Here is a 25,717-nt window from a genome sequence, read left to right as displayed (position 1 = left end):
CACACTTAACCTCACATGTGCACACTGAATTATGTGCAGTTATTGGTGCAACAGAACAAATGTAAAGACTTCATTTCGTACTTATATAACATCTTTGTCCTCTTCGTGTAACAGTGAGGTTAGCGTGTAAACACACACGCCTATGCTCTTATGTTGTCTTTCTCCTGTGCTTCTGTGTTTCACACATCCTCTCTAATGCTTCTCTCAGGGTCACCATCCCACCCTTGGGGACCATCCGAAGTTTACCAACTACTCCTTTGATGTGGAGGAGTTCATGCGCCTTGTGCTGGAGGCAGCCGATTATGTCACGCACCATCCTAAATGGCAGCGCCGTGCCCTTCGTGATGAACTCTAGAGCGTCTGTGAGTGGACCGAGGGGGCGCAGACATCTGGCTGCTGAAGAACTCTAAACTTTAACCTGCTTTTTTCTGTGATGGGAAAAAAAACTTCACATTGGCAGAGTAATCGTTAAGGTATCTTGAAAGGTTGCCACATTTACCAGTGAATCACAGTGGTGCAGCGGGTTTTTTGTCACCTACTATCTGCTGCATTGACAGGTCTGGATGAATGAAAACAGTATGGCGGACAGCTCGAGTTTGAATGGCTTTCACTAGCTCTATTAGTGTCAAATCAGTTAAAGGACTAGGCGTGTGTAGTGGAACCATCTGGAAAGCAATAAGATGTGTCCTATGCTTCTTCATTACCTCCCTGCGTCTGCTTCATTCCACGTCGCCAGAGTTAGCAAATGAGCAGCTGTTACGACATTCCTTCACATGCGACATCTTGTCCCATTTGATCAGTGTCACGTTGACGGGAGCCTCTAGAGTTGTTGACAGTCACGCTAGAATTTCTGCGCACATCCTGCATAAACCAGTCTAATACGGTGAACAGTATTCACATGCTGGATTCTCACATCCAATTTGACACATCCAGTTGTAGTCTGACATTTTGAAATCGTGGTTTTAAGTTACAATCTCATCCCAAACACATAGAAGTCTAAATGGTAAGATACAGCATGTGTGTTCCCTACTGCCATGATGTATTTTCTGTTGTATCAGTATTAATGTTTGTGTGTTTAAATGCAGGAATAGTATTTAGAACAGTAACGGTGCATACACGTATGTGTATGTTGTATGTTAGGATGTATGTGTATGTAAACCTTAACACTCCAAACATACTGATAAAGACTGTTTTAGGATGAAAAGCAAAAATATTTAACTGGCTTTGCAGCTCTACTCTTTGCTGCTGGATCTTTATTTAAATTTGACCTGGTTTTCTTTAATATTTGTCACATTTATTATTTAAAAATATGTTGTGCTGGTTTGATTGAATACCTTTTGATGCCAATGCCTTTTTCATTATAAATTTCTTTGCATTTTACCAAAGGAAAGTGTCGTTATGGTCAAATAATGAGAGTGCTGCTATTATCTGTTACCTTTTCCAGAGACTTCTGAATGCTGTTAGTTTTGTATTTTACAATAAATTTGTCTGAATTGGAATGACACTTTGCATGCAGTCTGGTGCTATCCACAGGAGTATTTTGAGCGATCACAAGAAAATGTTCATATTTCTTGGCCTCTGAGCCTGATGTTTTATTTATCCATGAGACTGTGTTGGACTGAGTCAGACACTTGGTTGGGGCTTTCCTAGACTTGCGGGCAATTTCATATTCAGGAGCTGTGTTAAATTTTAAAATAAATAATTTTAAAAAAACATGCTGAAGCATATCTTTGTGTCTATGTAGGCCATATTAGGCATCAGAGATTTAATTCATCTTAATTTAATCAATCATCTTTTGAAGTCTGACCTTGGAGGGAAAAACTGAAGCCTCTGCCTTGCCAGTTCTTGCTGATGCCAGACAGCTCTTTGCTGTGGGTTTCATTATTTTACTGAGTTCAGGTCTAAGGAGGGAAAGGGCTCCTCGCAAAAGGGCACTTGTTCAGTTTTTACTGTCACCGTAATAAATCTGGATGACCTCAAAAACTACCCGAAGTACCCGCGTGACGGATCGTGGCCACATGGGGGCAGTACAACACCACACATGAGGCCGAATCACCAGCCTGCGCTGTGTGATCGTTCCTGACAGACTTGGTTCAACGGTGTAGACACCGAGAATAATTTATTCACAAACGTACCCAGTGGGTCACAAAGAGACAATATTTGTTCAAAAGCGTTTGCTTCAATATCCCAAGTTTGCTGTCAGCAGTCGTTCTCCTGCGTGTTCTTTTCGGATGTTGTGTCTGAACTTTCAGAGTATTGACAGACACCGGGCCTGTCTGGGATGGACACTATTTATGGCCCTGCTCGGGTTACTGCCAGTGACCTCGTAAAGAAATGAAGAATCTTGATGCAGAGGGGGATCAAAAGCAGAGGAACCAGGATGTCTGTTTTCATTAACCTTCATGACCGCTGCGAATCGATGAGTAAGTCATGGTTTTTAGCGCAAAACTGACCAAAGCGCATTCAAAATGGATCGTCTGCCTGGAAGAGAAGGCGCACTCGGTCACCCAAATAATTTCCAGCATGAGATAAACTGCAGAAAGTTACAAGTACGTAAAACTTTCCCTATGTGTGCGCACACGACAGCTTTTGTTCAGGGTTCCTTCTCTTGCCTGTCAGGTCTTGCCTTTCTACCTTAGGCCTCAGTTCAGACTTCTAAGGATGCACATTACGGCTATTCCCCGTCATGAAAATGTGGATTTTTTTTTCTTCGGTGAGAATTAATAATAGCGTCAAGATGATGAGAGCGATTTCAAATAAAGACTGAGGTTTAATTACTGGATGGAATTCCAAACAAAGCGATTGGATCACGTCTGAGCCGTCAGTCCTTCATTCTTTCATAAAGCCATTTCTTGCTGTAATTTGCAGCACGATCATTAGCATAGTCTAATATATCTCAAAAGACAAACATTTCTCACGCCGAACTCAGACAAATCAATTGCAGCCCGCTCATCTTACCATGGCCACTTTTCCAGGCGTGCCCACACCAGAAAAAACAGTGCATTTCAGCAGGATTAATGCAGGAATATCGATCAAGTAGTAAGAAATATTCCTCAAGTTATGAACAGACATTTCCATAATGTTTTTCTCCCCTGTTATTGGGGTGGGGGTGGGGGGTGGAATAATTCCAAACGATATCCTATAACCCTGGTCTCTCTCTTTACATGACATGCCAGGAGGCCTTCAAGCATATACTCTTACTTTTTCCACAACACAGAAGGTCATTTCTGCGACCTTTAGCATTTCATGTTAGCTTAAACGCCAAAACGGTTTGTTTTGTTGTTGTTGTTTTTTTTTAGGAAAAATAAATCTGGTGACTTTGAAATCTCTAAATGCAATGTGAGGTAAAACGCAAGGAAATTTAATTTCACACCATTCGGCGCTTTCCAGAAAAGTGGCCAGGTCCACATGATGCAGCTTCCTTTTATACTATCTGACCCTCTGACGAACGATAGATGAGATAAGTGCTGTGGGCTGTTGCATCCATTAGCTGCCTCACTTTAAGATAAAAGGCCTCAGATCCCCACTGGGACACACGGGTTCAGGACTGTATTACAATCACTTGCCGCTACAAACAGGATATAGTATCAACTTTTTCCCCGCCCCCTCCTTTACTTACCATTTACACCGTTAAACCACTTTTATCTCCAAAGTGGATTAGCCGCTTGACAGCAAAGTAAATCCACAGAAAAGCCCGGTGACGGAACACCGGAACAGTCTGGAGCTGTCCAACTCGCTGAATTTGTATGCAGTGCGTCTGGCGCTCTCCGTGGTGCTGAAACTAGGAAACTTGCTTCGGTTTAATGTTTTTTATCTGGACCTTGCGAGTAAAAGTGCTGCATGTACCTCACTCCTTGCAAACCTACATCAATGTCTAATCTGTTCTCAGTTCAAAGCCAGACAGATCGATTTGTAATAGATTCAAGCAAAGATTAATCGGTTCAAAGCAACACACTGGACTTTCTCACTCTATACACAGGGGGCAAAAATGGTCCCAAGGTGCTTAGGGCAGTGTCAGATGAAGGTGCCTGAGATTACCTATGCTTCATGATGTGGTTCACGGCGCGTGGTTCATTTTTGTATAAATTTTAAAGAAGCAATAAGAGAAAAAAAAAAAGCCATAACCTCAAAAAATACAATTAAAAAAACAACCTCAGCGGACACTGAGTCCATCTTGTCGCGCAACAATGCTGGCAACAAGAAGACAAGGAAGACATCTGAGTCTGTCTGATAGCCCTTACTTTTGGGTCGTTAGCAGGCATCCACATCCCCAAAGTCTTAACGACTGCAAATGCAGCGCAAAGCAATCAATCGCCATCAACACACAAGAATATTCTGGGGATGGAATAATTGATAGGCTGTCTCCTGGTGCGTAACGGAGAGGCTGCGGTGATTAAATTCTGTTTAACATCTTGGTGGGTGAAAGGGAGGTGGTGATAGTGGGTAGTTTTACATCATCCGCGTGCATATCCGAGCAAGGAACCTATAAGTATTGACATCCACACACTGTTTGTAACATGAGCGAAGTGTTGGGGCGAGGTGGGCTATTATTTGACGAGCACAGGTCAGCGATTTTTGCACAGTCGCGCACCTGTCAGTCACTCGGGAACAAAAGCAGACAATCCTACTCACACACACACACACACACACACACACACACACACACACACACACACACACACACACACACACAAGGGTACACGAATAATGAAGTGGCGATAACTGAAGTGTGAATGTTCAGCTTGTGATCCCTACTAGGCAAATCCATAGAAATCATTGATGTGCATTGTACGTGTACTTCGTACCTTAACAGACACCGAAACTACTGATCGGCTTAAACAAACAAGCCAAAGTGGGAAAAATGATCTAAAATCCTTTTAGGTCGACATCACTGATTTCTCATTCAAATATGATTTGCAACTTGTGCCATATAGCTTATGTCCTGAAGAAATTTCAGGACTTAATATAACCTCAGCGTTTAAAAATTCTGGAAATCAAAAGTGAGATGGAACACCTTAAGATTAACTAATGGCAATCCAAAACCCCCACAAACCAAACCAAACCAAAAAAACAACCCACTGACGTGTGTCTCATCTCTCCTTGGACCTATACGTACGGTCCAGGCTACTTGTAAACTACATGACATCAGTGAGGAAGAAGGGGTGTACTAGGGAGCTGGTGAACTGGGCGGGCGCTGTTGCACGTGTTCTGAATGGGGAAGACGGGCTCGCATCGCATTTCTCAGGTCCAATCGATCCCTGCTCGGGAGGAGCGACGGGAGAGCAACTATCACTCCTATATCACTATACCATCACTCTCATCAGCATCTCCCCGGCGACTATAACGCCTCTGTGTGACAGACTCACATAACGAGATGAACTTGTGCGGAGTGTCATCAACCCGGTGTCGCTTTGGGGGAATTACGCACTTCTGATGACTTTCTCCTCAGTCTGGTTCTGAGATGGGACTCAACGAGATCATGGCAAGTTGGAGCACGTCCTTATTACGCGATCCCTGTCTTCTAGCCCGGTTTCGGAGGGTTGGCTCTGCGGAGTGGCAGCATATCTCCTCACTCATTCTTTAGCGTGTTTGTGCGCGGGTACCCGGACGGAAGACTTACTAGGATTGCCCTGTTTGGTGTGAAAACAAAACGCCTTGGAGTTGAAACAGAAAGTGGCAAAGCTCTACTATCGCCTCACCTGGACTCTGTACAGCTACCAAAGATCATGCCATCGCGGTTATAGATTTGGGTAAGATGTTTTACCCCCTTCTCTTTAGATTAAATTAGTATAATTCACGTTTAAGTTCTCTTTGTCTCCTTCATAACGCGCGGTCTGTAGGCTAAAGCGTAAAGGCTAGGGTCGGAGGAGGACTTTGTATGTGGAACATTTTTCTATGTCGAGCAGGGAGAGAAGAGGTGGCGACTGACTGGCAAACTGAAAGCAACTTTGCTGCTGTTTGGCTCAGAGCGCAGCGGACACGCTTTGCTGGGGAACGATGTGTTATTAACAGCGTAATTTTCATAGAAAACCTCGCCGATCTCCTGATCACTCATGTCTCCTCATTTTCATAGCTTTGCGTAAAAGAATGGAACGCGCGACGAGCCCGTTCAAACGGCCGTCCGTCCTGTGATAATGTGCAGCGCGTGCCGTTAGAAAGATCGCGGAAAAATGAGGTGAGATTGATGCAGTGTTTCATCACTGTGAGGTTAAATAAGCGATCGGTTCCGCTTAGCACCTATTGAGTGCTCCGCCAGGCTGATCCGCTGACCAGACTCTTTTTGCTCGCCTTCTAATCTCTTTGCATGGATTGAGATCGGCTGGGAATAGCGGGGCGCGCGCAGCTCAGACGTAGAAGAGAGAAATGAAGTGCCGCCGGGTTCTCCAAGCAGATTGCGCACGGAGCCAAGGAGGTGTGTTGCAGAACCTAATGGCCACACTCTATTGGGCGTACACGCACAGAAGCGTCTCTCTCTCTCTCTCTCTCTCTCTTCTCTCCCTTTCTGTGTGTGTGTGTGTGTGTGTGTGTGTGCACTAGACAAAGACACACACACACACACACACACACACACACACACACACACACACACACACACACACACACACACACACACACACAGCCCGAGTGGGGAAAATTACTCGGTGCATGTTAATGGGCGCAGTAATGAGACCCAACCCCTATCGTGTTGTAATTGTTAGTCATCCTTGTCTCCACCCTCCCTCTCCCTTCCCTTCCCATCCCATCCCATCCCCTCCGCCCTCCCTCCCTCTCCCTCCCTTCGCGTGTATCCCTGCCCGTCCTGTGGCTCGGCTCTGCAATTTGTACTGTATTGTGTAATTATTTCCCCATTGTTTTGAGTGCGCCGGTAGTGGCACTCCACAGAAAGCGGTGTCATTAGTGTGACAGGGCCGACAGGCGAGGGAGAGGGGAGCCTGGTGGAGGGGATCGGTCCGGAGACTTAATTCTCATTGACAGTCACATTAACACAGGAGCAGCACTCTTAATCCTGTGGAGATTACTCTCTCCAACCTGACTCCCTGTCACCCACCCATCCTCCAGGGGCTCACTTACTCACACGCTGTGACAAACACCTGTAAGAGGGTGGCACTCTGATATCTGTGCGTCTGTCTGCAGTGGATGGCTTCTCCTCTGTCTTTGTCAACCTTTTCCACCCTTCACCCCCTCTGCCTCTCTTCCTCCGCAGCTCCCCTCCAGATCCACGCACATACACAGTTTTCACACACACAATTTTATCATCCATACCCTTCCCTTTTCTCCCCCTTCCTCTTGTAGCAGGTCCCAGTGATGGGACAACAGGTATCCTCTGAAGACTATTCTGCTCTACATGTCTCAACAACCTCCTATCTACTTACCCCACAGAGAGCTGATTGGGATGACTGGATGGGAATGAGGTGGGAGGGATGGATTGTGTGCATTTGTGATTGTGCATGAGGACACAGCCAAGCAGAGAGGCCACGACAGCGAGGAGGAGGAAAGGGAGAGCAGGGGAGGCGAGAGAAATGAGCTGGAGAGACAGAAATGAGGATGCAAGGGAAAGATGTGTATGTGCGAAAGGGAGAAACAGAAAGCCTATATGTGAAATGACGTGTGTCTGTAATAGCAGGAACTCTGCACAATGGCATCTTGTAAATCTGTGTACTTGTTTATGTGTGACGGAGGGGTGAACACTGCATATTTGAGATGATGATGATGATAATCTGTGCATGTGTGTAAAAGGTGTTGTGGGTGATATGTGAATAAGCAAGAATTAGACATGTAGGACTGATGAGGTGACAGCAGCGTGACAGATTGGAGCTCACCTCCACATGTACGCACACACACACACTGGCATAAACAGATTTCTGTGATAAGTGGATTCTTCCTGACTAAGAGGAGGAGGAGGACAAGGAGTGGTAGAAAAAAAAGACCAGAGAAGAAGACTAGAGAGGCATGTCACTGTCCATGTCACCGGGAGAGGGATAGGGGAAAGGACCCTCATTTGTAAATGACAATGTCCTGGACAGCTTTTCATTTCAGGCAGCTTCTGGGGATATTGAGTCAGAAAGCATGAATAGACGTCATGTAACAGCACTGGAAAATAATGCCGTCACTCATCGTCATGAAACCAGGCTCAGTGAAAGCAAGCTCTAAGAGGACTATTGTGTCTTCTCAAAAATATGAGATCCATGACTTTAATGGAGGAAGGAGCGACATTAGATCAATAAGTAAGAGTGTGGTATGCATCTCACTTTTGTTTCAACCACAAAACCACAAGTGGACAGAAGTCATGACCTGTGGTGAAAAAAAGAGTAAAGTTCAGCTGGTGCTTACAGGCCAGGGGGATAACATTTGATACATCATTAACTGTGAAAGGTGGCTTAGAGTAGAATGATATCCAGAGTGTATCTATCGGTTAATGAACGATACATCAATTCAATTCAATTCAATTCAGTATGTATAGTACCAAATCACAACCTCAAGGCACTTCATATTGTAAGGTAAAGACTCAACAACAATACAGAGAAAACCTGGGCAATCAAACAAATCCCTTTGAATTAGCACTTGGTGACAGTGGGAAGGAAACACTCCCTTTTAACAGAAAGAAACCTCCAGGAGCCATGCATCACACGCTTCACTGTACTTTCTAATAAAAATGACCTCAAACAAACATTTTATCAGATTATGAAAGCATTTTAAAGCATCTCATGTTTTAACGTTTTCTTTCACACAGCAATCATTTTCTCATAGTAGGCTCCAGCTGGTCCCGGCAGTAAAGATCTCTTGTTGGAGGGCCACAGTTGTTCTTTACCTTTCATCCTGTCCTTTGTCAGACAGTCAATCAGTTGAAGACAACAAGGCCTTGGCTTTTCTGTGTGGTGTCATAACACCAGCCCTCTGACTAAGTCTAGCAGGTCTTGCATAGACTGGTAGCTTACACCGCCACATGAAAACTCCTGCTGTCCAGCTCAAGAGAAATGGTGAAAGACATAGCCGTGTATTTCAAACTTCTCACTTGTCTTGAAAATAGTAATTTGACTAGGAGTTATTGGATTATTGTCCACTTTGTGTCAGGAGCTTTTAAAGAATCTGTCATGTACTACTGAGGGGTTATTTTTTTAAAACAGCTGTTTTGCTAGTATATTTGGAGTAATTCATTTATGTTTTAATTTGAGTCACTTCCAATTGGAAGAGAGTTTCGAGAATGCCGTCATCCCTTTGCAAACACTGAAAATAACTCCACCTTACAGCCCTCAAGGTGATATTCTCTGTAGCTCCGACTCACTTTGACCATGACAAATCTCCCTAAGTGATAGTAATGATTGTAATTGAACAGGCACAGTTGCAACCCACAGTGCTCTATCTATCACCTTGGATGCAATATGCTGCTTCCACTTGTGTGTGTGTGTGCTTGGATTTTTTTTTGTGTCCATCTGTGTGTGTCTCTTTGAGAGACTGCGTGTCCCTGTTCGCGGCCCCTCTGGCAGCTGGCAGATGTGCTGTTAACTGTGAGCGACAGTGTGAGTGTGTGAGTGGGATTATGAAAAGCTCCCACTGTGCTGTGCTGCCCGGGTCCACTGTAAAGCCGCTGCGAAGAAGCCGTGTGGCGACGGCAGAGCCTGGGGCGGTCATCACAGCAGCCCTCAAACAACGCAACAGCTCGTGAGGGGGAAAGAGGGTTTCACCCCTGCGGGATTGGAGCTTTAAAAGGGAGAAGTTGTGAAGAAGAGGAAGGGATAAAAAAAACAAACAAAAAAACCCCCACAGAGTTGAAAGAGAGGAAGTGAGAGAGACGGCCTAATGCGGGAGCTGAATGGGATGCTGAAACTGAATGAGTGTATAAGAATTCAACAGGGAGGAGCATGATAGTCATGAGACGGTCAGAGGAATGTGTGTCTGTGTTTAGGGAGTAATGGGAGAGAGAGAGTAAATACCCCAAATCAATTCAACTTAACCGTAATTTGCTGTAAATCATGCATGAAGTGGAATTGTGCAAGCGTGCTATCTGTTGCCCATATTCCCCTGTATTGAACAATATATTATTTTTCCATCGGATCTGGGGCCCTCTAAAAAACATAGCACCATGGGTTCATTTAAAAATGTGTTTCCTCAAATGCATTTTGTGGACTCAGAGACAACAGCTAACTCACGCACAAGGACACTAATACATTTGTGCAATCTAAAATCCTCCTAAAGGGTTTTATGTGTGGTGCGAGCTTCCACATGGAATCACAGGCACTGGTGTAATTGCATTAAAAATTTCCTTTGTTGGTAGATCTGTCCCTGATATCTGTGTATGATCCTCACATAGAATTGCTTTGTGAGAGTGTGAGGAGGTTAAAGGCCCCGCCTGTCTCAGGGGAGCACAGTGATATGGTGTCATGCCCCGAAGACTCAGAGACAAATTAATTCACTTATTGACACTGCTGACACGTCTCAGTGACTTTGTAAAATGAACAATTGATCCCCCCCCCCCACACACACACCTCTCTCATACTCTCGGCCTCTCTCTGTTTTCTCTGACTTCTTTTCCTCCTTTCATTCCTTCCACTCTGCTATTTCCACTGTCTACAACTCTTTTATCTGTAAGCTGCTTCCTTCCCCCTGCTTTCACCCTACACGCACCAACCTCTCTTTTTTAATTTGACTGGCCAATTGACAGCCATGGCACGTATGGTAATTAATATAATTACACACAAGCTGGTCATTAACAGGAGTGGGGACTGAAATAATCAAGATGTCACTTGTCTGCATATCTGAGTTTCAGTGGGGATGTGCTCAGACAGCAAGAGAGTGAGAAATAACGTGTGCGTTTGCACGAGTGTGAGGGAGAAGAAGGGGAAAGGGAATGTGCTCCTTTACCTGTGTGTGTGTTTGTGTGGGCATTTAATTAAAACAATTGTGTGAACGAATCTAGCAGCCCAGAGAGTGTTCAGAGAGTGTTTGTCCATTGCTTTTTTCTGGGTCAAAGCAGTACGCACAACTAGAGGCCAAAAGCTCAAAGAAAATCAAAGCCAGCTCCACATCAAGGCTGTTTATTTTCCATTAATCATAATTTGGGCACAAAACAAAATGAATGGCTGCTGCTCTCAGGGGACTCTCTGTCAGGGCCCGGGTCTCCTTTTGTTTGGCTCCAGGCCGCCGTTCAATACCAGCAGCCACAATACACTGCAGCATGCACACTCTGCTCTTGACTCTTTCATTTTCTTATTCTTTGCACAGAAAGGTGAAGGGTTCTGTCACTTTATTACTAGGTCATGCTGTGTCCTTCCTGCCTCACTGTGGTTAACCAGTTTTCTTCTTCATATAAGGCTTCTTCTATGGCTTGGGGAAAACAAGAAGTATATAACATATACTTACAATGAAAGCGTAAAGAAAGAGAAGAGAAAACAGACAAGGAAATATGTACACAAGACTAAAAAGTTGCTTTCCACATCATGCTAAAACCATGCAGACACACTGAGTGCACGATTACTAATTTGGCACTGAAAAAACCGCGACCGTGAAAAGCTACTTCCTATTTGTTTCTGTGCACGACACGATGAGTAAAATGTGAAAACCTGCTATGCAATCATTCTAGCACGAAGGCAGATCAGTTGCGGAAATGGAGAACTTACTGAGCGAGCAGAGCAGTACATAAAGATTGTGCTTCACCCCCCTAAATCACAGTCTCTACTTGTTTTTTTCTTCTTCTTTATCACAAAAGCAAGCTATGGCTAGAATAAAAGAGGAGTAACAACAAGAGAGAAGCATCAATACTGCAGATACCTAGTTTGTCTCGAGTGGAAAGGGGGGAAGAAAAGCTGCCAAAATGGGTGTGGGTGTGTACAATCATCAAAAAGTGTCTCCTATTCTTTCCTCCTTTCCATCCATCTTCCACCGCTGAGGGACACTGACTTTTAATGGCCTTTTATTGCTTTATTAGGGTGCGGCAGATTTACTGCTGGACCGTGCCTCTGTCTGTCAGCAGCTCTGAGGAGGATTTCTCTGATCTATGTTGGCTCAAGCTGGCTGTCTAGGTTTTAAATGACAAACTGAGGAAACCAGGGAGTGGGCCTTGGCCACAGACTTGTTGTATTAGTGAGCTAATGTTTATTAGCCTGTTAGTGCCTACGCTTCATCCCCTTTTGTAAAACAACTAACAGCGTACTCCCTCTCCCTGCCGCCCAATTCAGTGGAAGAGGATGCTAAAACACTTTAATGACACTTGTTAGCAATGTGGGAACATGACAGGTACATTTAGCAACCTTAGAAGTGCGTCTGCTGAGTTAATCTAACTGTACAACAGGTGTGATCTGCATAGATGGGTGTATCAGTAAAACGGCATGTTTGTGAATGGGTGACATGTGTACACCAGCTTATGAGCGGCATCCAGACTCCCAGGAGTGGCTGGTCGCCTGCTGCAGCACATGAAACGTATAGTGGGACTCTGATCATTTCTGGCTTTTATCTATGGAAGTGAAGGAGTGGAAAACAGTGAGGGAGAGGAAGTAAGATAAGTGCTGAAAAGAAGGGGATGTAGAAGTTGGCAGAGAGAGAATGAGAGCGGAGCCAAAGAACAACCTTGGAAAACACACCAAAGAATAGAGACACAAAAATAGATTCACTCTCTAGCTTGCTGCACATACCGCTCTAAATACACGTATATTTCTTGGCCGCCGGATTCTGAGACGATAGTTTGTGCAACAAGGTGGGATTTAGACTTAAGTGCAGGCCGATCAATTGAGTCATAATGGTACCTCAGTGCCAAGGCCATTCTCTGAACTCTGCAGTCGATACCAGTGCCAGGCAATGGTCCCAAACTCAAACTGTTGCTTACAACTCTGTCTCTCCTCTCTCTCCGTCTCCTCACCTGGCCATTTCAGCAAATGTGGGGTTTTCCATTTAATTGCTTGCTGATTTATTGGAGGAAGAAATACAGTGGAGGAGGTGTGATGTTGCGGGTGGATGACAGTAAACAGATTCAGTGTTGCTCTGTATCTTTCAGGTGCCTTCTGACCCCCCCCACCATAAAATATTTATAAGAATCATGTGCTATGACGTAGTATTAATCCTCAGCTGCTGTGTACCTCACACAGAGACCTAGTGCAGATTTTATTATGCAGTTATGCACACTGTCATACTGATTCTACCAAAGACTATACTGAAACGCCTGTTCATAATATGTTAACAGTACAAAACAAACTAAAACAAAGTAATTTAGGATTTTAGGCATCAACTAAAAATTCTGTAGACGCTGTTGTTAATGTGAAAACAAAACATGCCTCAGTTCTGAAGATTTTCTGAAGGGTGGCCTGGATTTTATGCGTGCCCTTCATGTGTCTGACTCACATGCGTAATGTCTGACATTTTAAGATGTCTTCTTCATTATGAGTTGAAGCAGAGAGATTGTTGGGGTGTCATTAGAATTTGCAGTTGGGAGGTATTGAAAAAAGCAGAGATGCTGATCTGCACACTGAGGAGAGAAACGAAAAGGCACAAACGCACACACACACATAGACACACACACATAGACACACATGCACGGAGGCAAGAATCCTTTGGCGAGCAAGGGTGAGGAGGAACAAACAAGAAGCAGGAAGAAAGTGAGCTGGGCAAAGGAGGACAGACAAATGCAAAAGGCTGTGCCATATGAATGCATACCGCAGTGTTAATTTAAGTTTGTACATTGTGCCTCACTGTGTGTAATAAAGTGCATTTGTGTGTGGGCACACACCAGCTCTATCTGCCCAGCGACCCAGAGGAAATGGCAAGGAGCACCATGCCGTATTGGTTTTAGAGCTGAAAGCAGACAAATATATAGAAGCAGAACATTACACATCCTAACTGAATGATAATACTGTGCATATCGGCAGAAATCTGAAACGCTTCACGTAAGATTCCACTGGGCTTTGTGCTTTTGCCCGTTTCATTTTCAATATCTTTCCGCCTTAGGGAGATGCACTTTGTTTTACACTGATATGCTTTTTGTCTGCTTGGTCTTTGTCTGGGCAGAGAAAATCAGCATACTGAGATGCTGGTGTGATGCTTGTGTGGTCTACAATCTTATTGTGTTGTTTTTTTGTGTGTTCACATTTATTGGAGTTCACCCAGAGACCACGTTCATGTATCCGGTAGCTCTACTTTTCTGTTTTCTTTGAATTTTGTATTCTATTTAAATAGTTTTAAATTCCAAATAAACCACTAAAATCCAATACTGAAAACCAATCTTGCCTAAGTAAAAAGAGTCTCATGAAATTGAACATATTCCACAAAAAAAAAAAAAAAGAAAAAATAATTTTTTTTTTAGATTCTGTTCAAGGTCCTTGTATTATCTATTTGCTGAAGAAACAGTACACAAAGCTCCTGCTAAATATGTAATTTGCAAGGATTATTTCTGAAAAGAATCACAAAGAAACAAAAACAAGACAAATAATATACTGTTTTTATGTAACTGATCACGAGGATCTGTCCATACATTATTTGGCTTGCAGTGATGTATGTGCAAGCTATTCATGTAGCTAATCAAATAAACATGCACATGTAATATAAATGTATATTTTATAAATATATTTTAAACCCATAAGACCCATTCAGATCTTACACAGTTAAAAAATGCATATTTATTTGTAATATTGATTGCACAGGGACAAAATGTTTATGATCTGACAGCAGTAAATATCTAGCATTTAAAATAAAGCCGCAATTGGCCCAATACAGCCAACATAACACAAACAGTCAAACCTAAACAACTATCATTGCCTCTCGCCGTGTAGTGTTGGGCAGACGAGCAGCATCTTCAGTCTTGGGGTAGTGTCAGAGGAAAGGCCTTGGGATCATAAAAAATTTAATGTGCAGTTCATAATGTGAGTCTATGCTCATTTAATTTTTATGTTAATTTCATTCTGCTTATTTTGATTGTGTTACTTTATGTGTTAGTGAAATGTGCTCAGCAGCAAGAACGCTCAGCTGTTGTTAGTTGCTGAGAATTCCTTCGTCCAAACCACCATGTTTAATGGATCGCCATCATCTTTTTGGTGGCTGGCGAGGCAAACATCAGCCTGTCAGTCAGTCGGATGGCTAAACTATCCCGTCAATAATCTGAAGCAGACTTCAACAGATACAAATCTCCTTCTTGTTTCTCATTCATTTTTAAAAGACATAATATTTAATATTACAGAAAATTTCACAAAGCCTGCCTATGAACACTGGTACATACAAAGCAAGAGACACTGAAGCTATCAAATAATGGTATGGCGCCTGTTTTTTGCAGTTCTGCCGAGCCGCGACTTCCTGTGCTGCCCTGACAAATGATATAATCTGTGAGTGACAAACAGCACGGTGTCACGGTAAACCCTTCCTGCGGGAAGTGTCTTAGCCTTTTATTTCTGATGCACAGCAAACATCTTTCCTGATGAGGTCAGAGACTGTATGCGGTATAATACATGCAAGTATAATTTTGCAAGTTCACGGGTGCATGTTCGTGATTGTGCACGCGTGCGTGTAGAGCACGGGCAGATGATGCTGTTCGGATGCAGGGCACACAGGATGTATTTGTGGCAGAGGTAGGATCGTCTCATTGCATGACATTGCGTGTCAGTCCTGTGTGTGTTTTCTGCAAGGAGTGACACAACCCAGGCCTCAAGACCTTGCAGGCGCCTGGTGAGGGAGGATGTGGAAGTGATGATACAGAGGCAGCGATTATTTTAGAAAGAGTGAGGCTTGATGTTCTTAGATAAACTTGAGGATGTCGTTACACTGTTTGCTAAAGTGTGCATGTCCTTCCTGCCAAACACAACAAGCTGATGATGACCAGCTGAGCCCCACGCACACGTCATCTTGCTTTAACATAATGTCACCAGAGACTTTGGCCTTTTACTGCAGTGTGTATGTTTGCTGATTCACACACTTATTCACAAATAGATACAAATAGATCTAGATATACAGTATATATAAGGTACATTTATTACACAGTTAAAAGGCTACAATCTGTGATCTGTGTGAGACACAATAAAGGTGACAGTATTGCTGTTACTGATGGCATATTTCACTGAGTCCCAGTGGGCTGCATCTGGAGACCACACACACACACACACACATAAACACACATTCATACATATACACATGCACAACTGTGCTCTCTTAATGAGTGTTTCAGAGAACAAAGCTGATAAAAATGCATGCCATAACCCAGCCTTTAAAAAGGAATGTGAAATAGTCTTGCATGCAATCGTACAATCATGCAGTGTGCCTGATCCCTCCACACAGCGCACACAACTTGGATACTGTACTAGAAAAAAAACAACAACCCAAAGACACACACATACATATACATAGACAGGAGTATAGATACTGTGATACAAATATAAATTGAAAACACACAAACAATATCTGTTTGTGTGTATCTGCCCTCTTCTCTCTAACCCATGCTGCTGCTGCCTTCAATGATAATTCAATAATAATAACTCATTCACATGATCTTTTGCTCGCTTTCACTGCCCAGCTACTTTCTCACTCTTGCCAAAGCAACCTCCTGTTTTCATGAGATTCATGCCCTTTGCTGTTTGCTTCTTTCCCACTAGGGGGCAGTGGTACTACATAGATGGCTGCAGGTGTGGCGGGAGTCCTATCTACTCGGGAAGTTTCTCAGCATGTTAGCGGACTGAGCTGCATATCAATGAGTTATGATGAATAATGAAGGTTCGAGGAGGGAGAGAACATTTCGTTATTAATGTGAATCTGTTGTCTTTCATTTAGATTGCAGAGTTTGTCCCTTTGTAAAGAGAGGTGTGTTGACACACTCTTATGGCGGGATGGTAATTTACTCAGTGTGTGGGTATGAGAGTGTGCAGACAGCAACATGCATCAGTAGCTGTCACTCAGCTGTAATTAGAAGGGCCTCTCTTGCTGTCCTTAGATAGGCTTTGAATTTACTTAGCAAACACTGTGTAAATGTGCTCTGTGTGTGTGTGTGTGTAGAGAGAGGGAGAGAGAAAAAGGCTGTGTTCATGGCTTGTTTGATCATCTGATTTGTTGCAAGAAAATGTTTTAGACTGCTTTTTTTTGGCATGTTTCTGTTAAACAGACCTATTTTCTACCCAGTTTAATTTTTAGTGTGTTACACGCGCACGTTTTGAGTTTTTTGATTAGTGTATTTACGCACATGACAGAGTGTGAGGGTTTGTGAGGGAGAAGGGGAGAGACGTGTGATGTCTAGAGTGGGGATCACATTCAGCCTGGGGGTAGGTGAACCTATTGTAAACAATGGATCTGACAGAATCTGGGCCTTCACATCTCCGCCCCCTGTGCGTGCGGGTGTATGCTTGTTTGTGTGTGTAGACCTTCATGCAAGGCCATCCGAGGCCACCGAGGAACTCCAGGGCAGCCTGGCCTCTCTGACTGAGCATGTCTTTGTACCTCCTTTCTCCAGAGCCTTCTTCTGTTTGAGGTGAGGAAAAGGTGGAAGCAGGAGGAAGAAGAAAAGGAGGAGGTCATTTGAGGTGGTGCGCGTGAATGCAGCCATGGCCTGTAGCCGCTGTTCATAAAGAAGCCACACAGTGGAAGCGAGACCAAAGGAGACAGATGACCAACAGGTGAGATGGTGTCCCGCATCACCTACTGGCAAGTGAAACACATCTGGTGCTGCAACTAATTACTGTTCTGTGGTTTTTGTTAACTAAGTCATTGTTTTAACAATAAAACAGAGTAATTATATGACTTGACAAGTTCCTACAATTCAAGGTAACATGGTGAGACGCTTTCATTTTTTTTTCCCTTAAATTAACTGATAAATAATTAATCAGTAGATTAGATAAATGAATAACTTTATTTTTTTCCAGCAAATCCAAAGTTCACTCAGTGTAGCAGCTCAGATGTGAAAACCTGCCTAAGTTAAAAGCTTTAGATTTGGGTTGTTTACCACAAAAAAACAAACAAACAAACAAGAAATTGAAACAATTCACCTTTGGCCTTTTTGGACATGTTTAACAGTATTAACCAGCTAATCAAGAAGCAACAGCAGAAAAAAAGTCCAATCATTAACATAGTGATTAGTTTCAGCCTCTTACCATGTATTACTGTTTCTGGGTTACACATGTTTCTCTGCTCTAGCTCTTGTAAAGTCAGCCCTTTTGTAATTTGCAGCTCCAAGAAGAAAATTTGAAAACTTTATACTAACAGGATGCTTTTAGCACACAGGTCCCGCAGTTCCTATATCTAAGTCTTCCTGTAGTATGTAGGAAGGACATTTTTTGCAGGCCTAGTCTGTTCTCAAGCTTCTCATTGCTTCCTTTGACCTTTGACAGTTACCTCTCACATTGTTTCTGCTTCTTGGAAAAAACAATATTTTTTGTGTGCTCTGCTGTTGCCTCCTGTTTTTTTTTCTCTTCTTGTTTTGGGTACAGGTTGTGACCCCTCACGATGACCTTTTCCTCCTCTTCTCTTCCATTTGTGCCTCTTTTTGCTCCATTCCCTCTCTCTCTCTCTCAGGATGAAACTGAGGGGGAGGTCAGCTTGGCCTTGGCAGGTGGCCTTCCTTGTTGCCTTGGTGATGCTCTACGTTGACCCAGTGTCTGCTGGCAACCGTAACCATCGGGGACCGACAGGTACACCAGGTCTCGATCCAAGCTCCCCTTCCAACACCAAGAGAGGTTAATTACACTGTCACTTCAGAGGTGTAACACATGTTCCCTGAGCCTGTCGCTGACTGAGCCATCCACGTCCTGGAGGAGGGGGACGAGCGGGCACAATTTGCTCCGTTTCCCAGCATGACAGAATGTAATCTAGACAAGACCTCGTTTTAGTCTTGGATGCAAATACGTCTCTATTTGAGTGATCCAGCCTGTACAGATACAAATGGCACTTAAGCTGTCAGGGGCTGTCAACACAAATAGATCAGTGTGGGTGAGATCTGATCTATTCAGAGTGCAGACATGCAGCAATTCGGGGCCAACGCTGTGGTTCTCAAGAGGCCTGTTAGTGGTTTAGTGTTCGCAGTGCCATAAAACAGGGTGTATGCCTCACGCTGAAGAGACCCGTCGGCTCATGACTTCTAATCCTCAGGCTTATAATTGTCAATGCTCACATTAATATGCACAACTCTGCAGCCCCCGCTTAACTAGAAGAAGAAGATAGAGACCATGGCAAGCGCTGACTTAATTCAGGCCTGCGAGCTACATCTCTACTCTAGCTTTAATTTCCATAAGTCATGGAGACAAGCCACCCTAAGCAAAAAAAAATAAAAATGACCAACACAGTCTTATTAAAATTTCATTGAGGCTGACAACGGGGACAGTTGTGCTGAGTCACAGCATCTTGTGCTACAACTTGTTGGCGGCAACCTCCCCTGTCACCTCTTCCTCGCTCTTAATTATGACAATTTCTTTAATTATCTCAGTTTCTTCACTATTGCTGCTCGCGATTTGCAAGGTGACCTTTATATGCCACAGAAAATGCTACCAGCATCCAGTCTGTTCACTGGCTGATGGCATTAGTTTCCTTTAGACAGAGAGGAGGCTGCCTGCTTATGGCAGGGACACTACTAATTGCAGGCCTTGTGTGTTGTGAAGGTCAGCATCGGTGCCTGCCCTCTTCTTAGTTTCTTTCTCGCGGTAAAACAAGATGTCTTCCTCTGAAACTGACTCGTGCTTTTTATTTGAGGGTTTCCTCTAATTGCTGGAAGTTTAGGACTTTTCAGTGATGAATACAACATGACACTCATAATGCCGAGGCTGAGGAATAATTGGCTGTGTGTTATGAGGGCTGTAAAGATTTTCCAGAGGCAGTTTTACTGCTGTTTTGTTTTCCTGATCATTCAGACATTTGCTTGTTCCTTGCGGTTGTACCATTTGCTTCCACATGGTGGCTCTATAGGTCAAAAAATAGCCAGTGTTGGCTCTCGGGCAATCGGTATTTTTTCAATCAAGCAGACATAACACGACTAAGAGTTTTTAGAGGAAAGGAAGAACATAATCTCTGTAGCTCAGGTTAACAGCACAACGTGCAGATGATTCATTTGGCGGGGTTAGTAGCCGTCTTCTTTGCACACCTGCAAGACACACTCAGCACATGAGAAAGATCATCTAGCATAAGTCTTGCCTTCACAGCTCGTTTCTCAGTTTGCCCCCTCATGAGCAGAACAAAGCTGTGTAGCAACACATACTTGAACACAGCTCCATTTTTTAATGCTATTCCTTTGGACACACACCATTTTTTCTTTTTCTTTCTTTTTTTAAAAAGGCAAATAGAGAAATTCATAAGCTGCATTACAGGAGCAGTAAATGTGATCCAAGACATACCAGTGTCATGTACTGTTGAAACATCACCCTTTCTCAATGGTAAAGTCATTGTCTGCGCTCATACAGCAGTGCTTCGCAAAAATATCTGAAATTCTCTTTTCTTTTCTCGGTTGAATGCTTGAAATTAGATTATTTGAGATTAAATTCAATCACTGCCTTGCAGAACTGATATATTTCCATACACTCTTATCACAGCTTGTTATAGCACACTTAATCTGGGAACCCATCAGCTATTGCCTGATATGCAGATATCTGTTTACAGAGATTAGAGGGTGGTTGGCAAACCACACATTTTGTTCTTGTGGAACAGTTACTAATCTGGCAACCCATCATAAATCAATTTATAGCATGTTGATGGCTCTTCTTTGCCCACCCTGTTCATGCCAGGAGCCTCCTTTTAGCTTTAAACGGTCTCTGTTAGACTTAAACAAACATTACGCCACATCTGCATGTCCATCTCTTTGAGAATACTGCCTGTTTTTGCCTCCCCTTTAGGCTGTTTCTAAGATGACTCCTCAAAAAACATACCAGGCAAGGTCAAGGGAGTAGGATTTATTGGGGATACTTTTGTTCCACAGAAGCACCTGTTGTGATATTTAACATAAATCTGTGTTGGGCCTGGTGTGGACTTGTGAGACATTGATCCTGTCAGGATTGATGGGTGGTGCAGGCCTGGAGTAGAGAGGAGATGGAGCAAAGAAGGTTAAAGAGTGGGCTCAAAAAGCAGAAAATAGGAAGATATGGAAATTTAAAAAAATATAATTTTTGAGTATATTTTGTAAAGGAGAAGTTATGAGACCTGGTCTTGTGAGCTTGCTCTGTTGAAACTTAAAACTTGACCTGTGCGCTCTACCAGAGATAGTCAGTATGTCTTTGCTAAACTGGCATTGCTGCCTCTGACAGATTTGCTAGATACCTGGCCTTTTATAGCAATGTGCATGCTTGTCAGGTATTGACAAGGGATAGACACAGTTTTTTTTTTTTTGATAAATTGTACAGTGCTGCTGCTTGCCGGTGTCTGTCAGAATACATCAATCGCCTCGCTAACCCATCAGTTCAAGGGAGCTCCGTTTGCCGGCCGCCCGGCTCTCTCCCTTTCGCAGGAATAGAAGCGTTTAGCCTTGCCAAGTCTTTTCATCTCAGGCTCTATTTAACCAAGATGGCCATAACAGAATGATTTAAAGGCAGCACTATGACATTAGATACACTGTTATTGTATGTATATAGCTGGAAGCTGGCTGCTCACCACATGAATTTTAAGCAGATAAAGGGTGAGAAGCAGAGGCTGAATGGGAAGGTAAAGGGCTCAACTCTGAGGGCTCACAGTTGAGCTTCAGTTGTTAATACTCTTACTGATACTGTTCTGATGATCAGACTCCTTTTTTTGGTTCAACTTTATTTTGTTTCTTCTCAAATTATCCTCTGAAAATGTTCCTTTTAGTGGTAAAACTCAAAGCATGCAAATGCAAGCTAACAAGTTGGGCAACACAGGACAGCACCAAAAGAATTTGATGATAATGAAGGCAGAGAAACACATTTGTGCACATATCCACATGCCACCGGTGATATGGAACAATAGGTGAGGAACAAAGGGAACAGAAATGAAGTGATGAAGCTCTAAAAGCATGATAAGTTTTTTTTGTGCAGTTAGTTTCACAGCAGCAGGCTCGACTGTAGGGTGCAGGTGAACTACATGATTTCCTACACAACTGTTGTACTGTCGCTTTGAGTCCTGTGAAACAGACTTGGTTTTTATATATGAAAGAAGAATCAAACAATTAAAGTTTCATTATTTTACTTTACTTTTTACATCAGGATGCACTATATTTGGTTTCACTGAATAGCTCGCACTACGAGTGGCTGTCAGATTCAGCCTTGTGAAAACAGGCTTTACGGGAGACTTTTTGTTGAACTCTAACCTATGGAAGCCCGTTTCCGCCACTAAATAAAAACAAAAAAGCTAGTATCCATAACTCTAAATTTCGAGTTATTTTCTCGAAATTTCGAGTTAGCTCTGCCAATCAAAAATATACGTGAATGAGGTCGCTTTCTTGTTACCCGGAAGCATATGGCGCAGAGGAACGCGCACTCAAAAACGGATCCCAACAAATTGGCGCTTTCGCGAGTACGTTTGCTGATAGTAACACCATGTGATTCAGCTAATAACACAGGGATTTCATCATTTGTGTAGCCAGGCTGAAAACACTCAGCAACCTGTGCATTCACGACTGGATGTAATACCGGTAGCTTAGCTGTAGCATTTGTAGCTGAGGGCTTCAGCTTCCGGGTAACAAGGAAATGACGTCATTCACGTAGATTACTGATTGGCAGCGCTAACTCGAAATTTCGAGTTACTTTTCTCAAAATTTTGAGTTAATAAATCGAAATTTTGAGTTAATATGTCGAAATTTCGAGAAAATAACTCGGAATTTTGAGAAAATAACTCGAAATTTTGAGTTATGGATCTTTTTTTTTTTTTTAGTGGCGGAAACGGACTTCCATACTAACCAGATTAAATATTGTAATAAGATTTTGGTGACACGTTGGAAGCATTGTGTGGATGAAACTGTACATGAAATGACCAAATGTGAGCTACATTTTAAATAAAATTTAAATATGGCATTAGGTCTCGCCCCTAATGGGAAGCCAAATTGCCACCTATGCCCTAAAATATGCAATTCTTTAAAAGCTATTTCACTTTTAATAGTATCATAAGCAGACAACATAAATGTATATGGGAACTGTATCATATATCACATTAGGGTCATTTTTTTCATGGTATTGTGCTGCATTCTCCAGAGTGAGAAAACTACAGTGGCCCTATGAGGCCAAATGGACTGCAATTTAAGAAAACACCAGCAATAAGAAAAACACTGCAAAAAAACACAATACACAACGGAAATAGGAAAAACAAGAACAGAAATAGGAAAAACAAGAACAGAATTAGGAAAAACAGATTTCCAAAAGCACAAGGGAAGTGTTTCTGGGGAGACAATAACCCAACGGACCAGTTGCAGGAACCAAAATATGCCAGGTAAGTGTGTTTTAATCTCATGATTCATGTAATACTGATGGCGGATTTTCAGGCTAATAGTTAGGCTAACACACTTCCCTCTCATCCTTTCTTTCCTGACAAAACCGATAGATCCTCCACTTCTTTTAAGTGTCTCCCAGCGCAATTCCTAGCATATTTTGGTTCCTGCAACTGGTCCGTCGGGTTATAGTCTCCGCAGAAACACTTCCCTTGTGCTTTTGGAAATCAGTTTTTTCCTATTTCCGTTTCCGTTTTTCCTATTTCCGTTGTGTTTTGAGCACTTTTGCAGCTTTTTTCTTATTGCTGGTGTTTTCTTAAGTTGCAGTCCGTCTGGCCTCTCAGAGCCACCGTAGCGAAAACAAAACTACTGCAGAAGTACTAAAAAATGCAGTTCCTAAACTGGCCACTTGAGGTCTGCTCCGAGAGCATGTCAATCCCCATAGAGTACCATGTTAAAGGGCTCAAATTGATAGCGTTCAGAAGCAGAAAACTAAACACTGGTTTTGAGCATACTCACTGTGCTCAGATGACTCAAATGCAGATTTCGACTGACAGGTGTGCCAACACAAGCCTGTTTAGGCTTCACTAATCCCACTTACTATTCTGATCCTCTTCATCATGTTTCGTACCATCTGGGGCATTTTGGAAGTATCTGCCAAACCATCCAAAAAATTTGTGCTTCAGTCTTGGTGCGTCAAATTCTAGTATTTTATTAGTTTGTTACTTAACGCTAATTAAGATAACTAAAGATAACTAAAATGCTAATTAGCAGATACATGAATCTGTGCAGTTTGATAACTTCTCACTTCACCCTCTGATCTAAATATGGTTAACACAAAATCAGTGTTGATTTTGACAGCAAATTTTCATCTATAGTTTTAGTCATTATTGAGGCAAATCCTAAATATCATGCAATACAGTGGAGTAAATCTGAAGTATGCTATACATATTTTCCTTGACATCAAATGTTAAATCTGTCCATGTCTTCTTTCGTCCCAATCGCTGACATTTTGTCACGTTTCTATGAGAAACAGGGAGCATTGGAACTCCCACTGTGGAGATCAAAGTGTGCGCATCTAATCTTATTGCACAAGGAGATTAATTCTGACTGACTCACTTCCAAACTTGTCCCGCCTTTTTACACAACTTAATTAGTTCTGATTGGATATTGTCTAGTAGTTTAGTTATTAGTTTTTTGCTTCGGTATCGTCTTGTTTTCGTCAGGAAAAGAGGTCATTGATGAAAACTATGGAGAAAATTATTAGTCAACAAAATTAACACTGCATTTTGAAGCTAACATGTTAACCATATTAACATTGTACCTTCAAAATGCAAAGTCTAGAATTTTGGCGGTTGACATCATTTATACACAGTCAGTATTTGCCAGCAGTGAAGTAGCCCAAACTGACTATTTTGCAGCTTTCTAATATGTTGTATTATTTAATTTTGTTTACTTTGTTACTGTTATTACTGTCTTGGAGCAACTATGATCACGTAATATCTTGTGGGATTGATAAAGTATTCTGATTCTGATTAAAGCACCAGCACCTGCCTCACCTTTCAGACCCAGAGACTGTGTGTGCATATGCTCATAAACTCACTGTCACTAGGGTTGCAAGCCTGTTGTTTTCTGGTTGAACTGGGCTTCTTTTGACACGTTCCTGTAGTCCGCTGGTTGGATTAGACCCATTGTGCATGAAAATTGCATTCATGTCTATAAAAAGCAAATGTTTTATTTTACCCAAATCCCACCAAACTGAATCCAAATCAACACGTTAAACCACACTATCACACTTACTGTGCACACACATGCACATAAACACTCCAAGTGAAATGCTCTGTCCTCATTTAGTTATATTACTCCCCACAAAGACTATATAGGAACACTGTATGATTAACATTACACTATGAGAGAGTGAGAATGAGAGTGTTTGCAATGATACCAAATAAAAGCTTTACTTTCTTGTTTCTGGGCAACAAGAGTGGGCGATGTTGAGTTGATTCCTCCAGCACAGTTGTGATGGATTTATATAGCACTTTTCTAGTCCTATTGACCACTCAGAGCACCAAAAGGACGCATCCTTTTAAAAAAGATTTTTTTGATAGAACCTTTTCCTACGACCCCCACTTATTGATTCATTAGAGGTGCTAAAGTTCAGTGTCGTGACCTAGAGCACTTCACATACAGACTGCAGGAGCCAGGGATTGAACTGCTTTCTGATTAGTGGATTGTACTACTTGCCTGCTGTATGGCTCCCAAACCTTTTACTGACTGAAGCATTTTTATGCTGAATGGTAGAACCACAGCCAGATCTAACTGCCGGCTACCATACATGCTTACAAACTTATCAGTGAATCAGCTCATCTTGTATAATATTTTCCAGAATTCAAAAATTCAAATTCAAATTCA

The 25,717-nt window shown here is 42.6% G+C and overlaps 2 protein-coding genes across 8 annotated transcripts in view; both read left to right on the top strand.

Moving 5' to 3' along the window:
- Positions 1-1,707, top strand: part of eogt (EGF domain-specific O-linked N-acetylglucosamine (GlcNAc) transferase) — a 43,759-nt gene extending 42,052 nt beyond the window's left edge. For both annotated transcript variants that reach the window (XM_082533861.1, XM_082533862.1), the window contains exon 16: positions 209-1,707. In XM_082533861.1, coding sequence (XP_082389987.1) covers positions 209-355 — 147 coding nt within the window. In that variant the 3' untranslated portion in view covers positions 356-1,707. The remainder of the gene's footprint in view (positions 1-208) is intronic.
- A 3,825-nt stretch (positions 1,708-5,532) lies between these two features.
- tafa4b (TAFA chemokine like family member 4b) overlaps positions 5,533-25,717 on the top strand; it is a 37,506-nt gene continuing 17,321 nt past the window's right edge. The window contains exons 1-3 of one of the 6 annotated variants that reach the window (XM_082532685.1): positions 5,533-5,750; positions 17,408-17,570; positions 18,466-18,626. In XM_082532685.1, the coding sequence (XP_082388811.1) occupies positions 17,491-17,570; positions 18,466-18,626 (241 nt within the window). In that variant the 5' untranslated portion in view covers positions 5,533-5,750; positions 17,408-17,490. Of the gene's footprint in view, positions 5,751-6,335; positions 6,413-16,591; positions 16,678-16,697; positions 16,765-17,407; positions 17,571-18,465; positions 18,627-25,717 lie in introns of those variants that run through there. The other 5 variants (XM_082532686.1, XM_082532688.1, XM_082532687.1 and 2 more) reach the window with 5 other exon arrangements.

The sequence above is a fragment of the Aulonocara stuartgranti genome, assembly GCF_965226115.1.
Source record: "Aulonocara stuartgranti genome assembly, chromosome: 5".
Lineage (NCBI taxonomy): Eukaryota > Metazoa > Chordata > Actinopteri > Cichliformes > Cichlidae > Aulonocara > Aulonocara stuartgranti.
Note: the sequence above shows the minus strand (reverse complement) of the source record. Positions and strands in the feature narration are given on the sequence as shown.